The sequence below is a fragment of the Alosa alosa genome, chromosome 11 (genome assembly GCF_017589495.1).
Source record: "Alosa alosa isolate M-15738 ecotype Scorff River chromosome 11, AALO_Geno_1.1, whole genome shotgun sequence".
NCBI lineage: Eukaryota > Metazoa > Chordata > Actinopteri > Clupeiformes > Clupeidae > Alosa > Alosa alosa.
Window position 1 is genome coordinate 33600726 of NC_063199.1, and position 2357 is coordinate 33603082.

General features: G+C 48.6%; 1 protein-coding gene across 1 annotated transcript; it reads left to right on the forward strand.

The window, feature by feature from the left end:
• Positions 1-214: 214 nt before the first annotated feature.
• Positions 215-1684, forward strand: c11h11orf96 (chromosome 11 C11orf96 homolog). Its single transcript, XM_048257445.1, is given in 2 exon segments — positions 215-674; positions 676-1684. Coding segments are annotated over 2 exon segments (375 nt in total). The 5' UTR covers positions 215-593; the 3' UTR covers positions 970-1684.
• Positions 1685-2357: the final 673 nt, after the last annotated feature.

Below are 2357 nucleotides of genomic sequence, written 5' to 3' on the forward strand. Positions count from 1 at the left end.
TACCTCCAACAGTTACCTATTCCACTGAAAATGTGGGTGTGTTTATGTTACCTCTCTCTCTCTCTCTCTCTCTCCACTGGTTTCCTTCTATGTGGCTGGTGTTTATTTAAGGGGGCTGATCCTGGTTGACTGGTATGGCAGCAGGAACGGTGACTGGAGTTAGAGGAGGGGCCAGCAGGGGGGGTAGTGGGTAGTGAGCAGCTATAAAAGCCAAAGCTGGAACCATTGGCAGCAGAAGCACTCGCAGGCAGACGCAAAAACCCAGCGCTCAGAGTCAGTAGTAGCAGCAGCAGCAGCAGCAGCAGCCAGGAGGAAAAGTCAGACTCACAGAGGACTCAGCCACTGACGACAGCAGCAGTGTTTGCCACAGGCACCGGTAAAGCAGGAGCACGGCGTGCTTCACCAGAGCCAAGCAGGATATTGTTCCAGAGTACTGCATTCTCCCATTTGGCGTGAAGCTGTCTACAGACACTCAGCCCCAAGAGGCCGCAAGGACCGAGGAGGGACCGGAGCAAGAACCGCAGGCTCTCTGCAAGAAGGAGCTACTGGCATCGCCGACAGACCAAGCGCACCGCGCGTCCACGCCGCCACACATGGCCACCCGTCGGATGGAGGTGGTGGGCTTCCCCGCGCTGCCCGCCCACCTGCTGGCGTCCACCATGGAGGAGTTCCCGACAGCAGCTGCCCGTGCCCAAAGGCCCCGCGCACGGACGCAGCCGGCCTCGCCGGCCCCGCGAGGCGCGCTTCAAGACACAGCCCGTCACCTTCGCCGAGATCGCCGAGGTGGAGGAGGAGGGCGTCTCTCCGCTGGAGGAGGAGCGTGCGCGACGGTCCTTCCTGCAGTCCCTGGAGAGCCTGCGGAGGAGCACCCAGACGCTGCACCACGGACCCCCGGCACACGCCGCCCACTCCTCCTCCACCCCCACGCAGGCCAGCTTGGACTCCAGCGACTCCGACTCGGCACACTGAGGGAGGCCCTGGACCTGGAGGAGGACTGAGGAGCAGGACACACAGATGAACTTTTAGTTCCTCTCCTTGGACTGGACATTTCTCCTATGTGCGTAGATTCTTTGCTGTCACATGATATATGAATATATATACATATCTATGAATAGATCATATCTATAGTCTTGACATGCATCTGATGCATTCTCAACCAAACTCCTCCAGCAGTGTGACAGTAGTTGGCTGACTGGATACCACTGCTTGGCAAGAGCTAATTGTAGCTTGTAAGATGTGACACAGTCATAGTACCACTTTAATTCCTCATATATTCCTTTATTTTTACTGTGTAAAGCATTTTGAACTTTAAGCAGGGCTTGAAAGTGGATCTAAGTATTTGTTTTTTAAAAACAATGAAGCATTTCATTTTTTTCACCTTGTGCCTGCTCATAGATTCTTAAAAGTAAAGAAGTGGCTGGCTCTTGAACTTTCTCTGCAAAGCTCTGATCTCTGGCCCCCAGAGATGTAAAATTAACCACAGTATGTTTTCCAGAATTGAGGAACAATGTTTTAAATGATTGTGATATTTATTTTACTGATTTTAGTTCAATTAGGAAAAAGACACTGTGGACTAGTAAAGTCACTTTTCATAGATAAAGAGGGAAAATGCCTTTATACTTTTGATTTAATTTTATTATCTTTTTACAGTTTCTTATTACTTCAATAAATATTTCCAACTATAGTTTTTGCTGGTGTGGTCTATGCTTGCTTTGGAAGAAGGTGAATTCCATGGTGTTTATGCATTCTGAACGCATAGGGGAACGCGTAAACACTCCGAAGAGGCTGTGACATTCAGTGACCCAGAGTGACGCATGAATCTCCATGCATAACTCATGTACAACCTAAACTGGCAGGCTACCTGCTGAGTGACCCCTTAACCCCATTAACTTGACCATCCATATGAGTTTGTTTATTTCTTCTAATTATATACATATGTGAGTGAATCCAGTTCCTGAGAAATATACATAGCTGGAGATCCTCATTGGACACTTCACAAGATCTGGCACTGTTACACTTTCTTGGCTGCAGTGGAGATAAAAATAGTCTGACTTGCCTTTCCATCTAGCTGGAGGAGCATACAGAAAGAATGTAATCGTTGTGTAAGAGCATGTTAGTTGTGACAGTGCAAACATCACATTACTGTGAATCTGGTTGTCTGTCAGTATCAGCACACTCTATCAGAGGCGAGGCTTCACGAGGGCCTTGTGCTTGCTCTGTAGGGCGAGGCACTGAATATGGATTCCTCTACTTCCCTGACAAATACTGCATGCCAACAATCAGGACTTTACAATGGTCACTAATTTCAAATTTAGGAGAAAAAATGTATTTGTGCTTCATGTTCCGCTGCTCCAGTT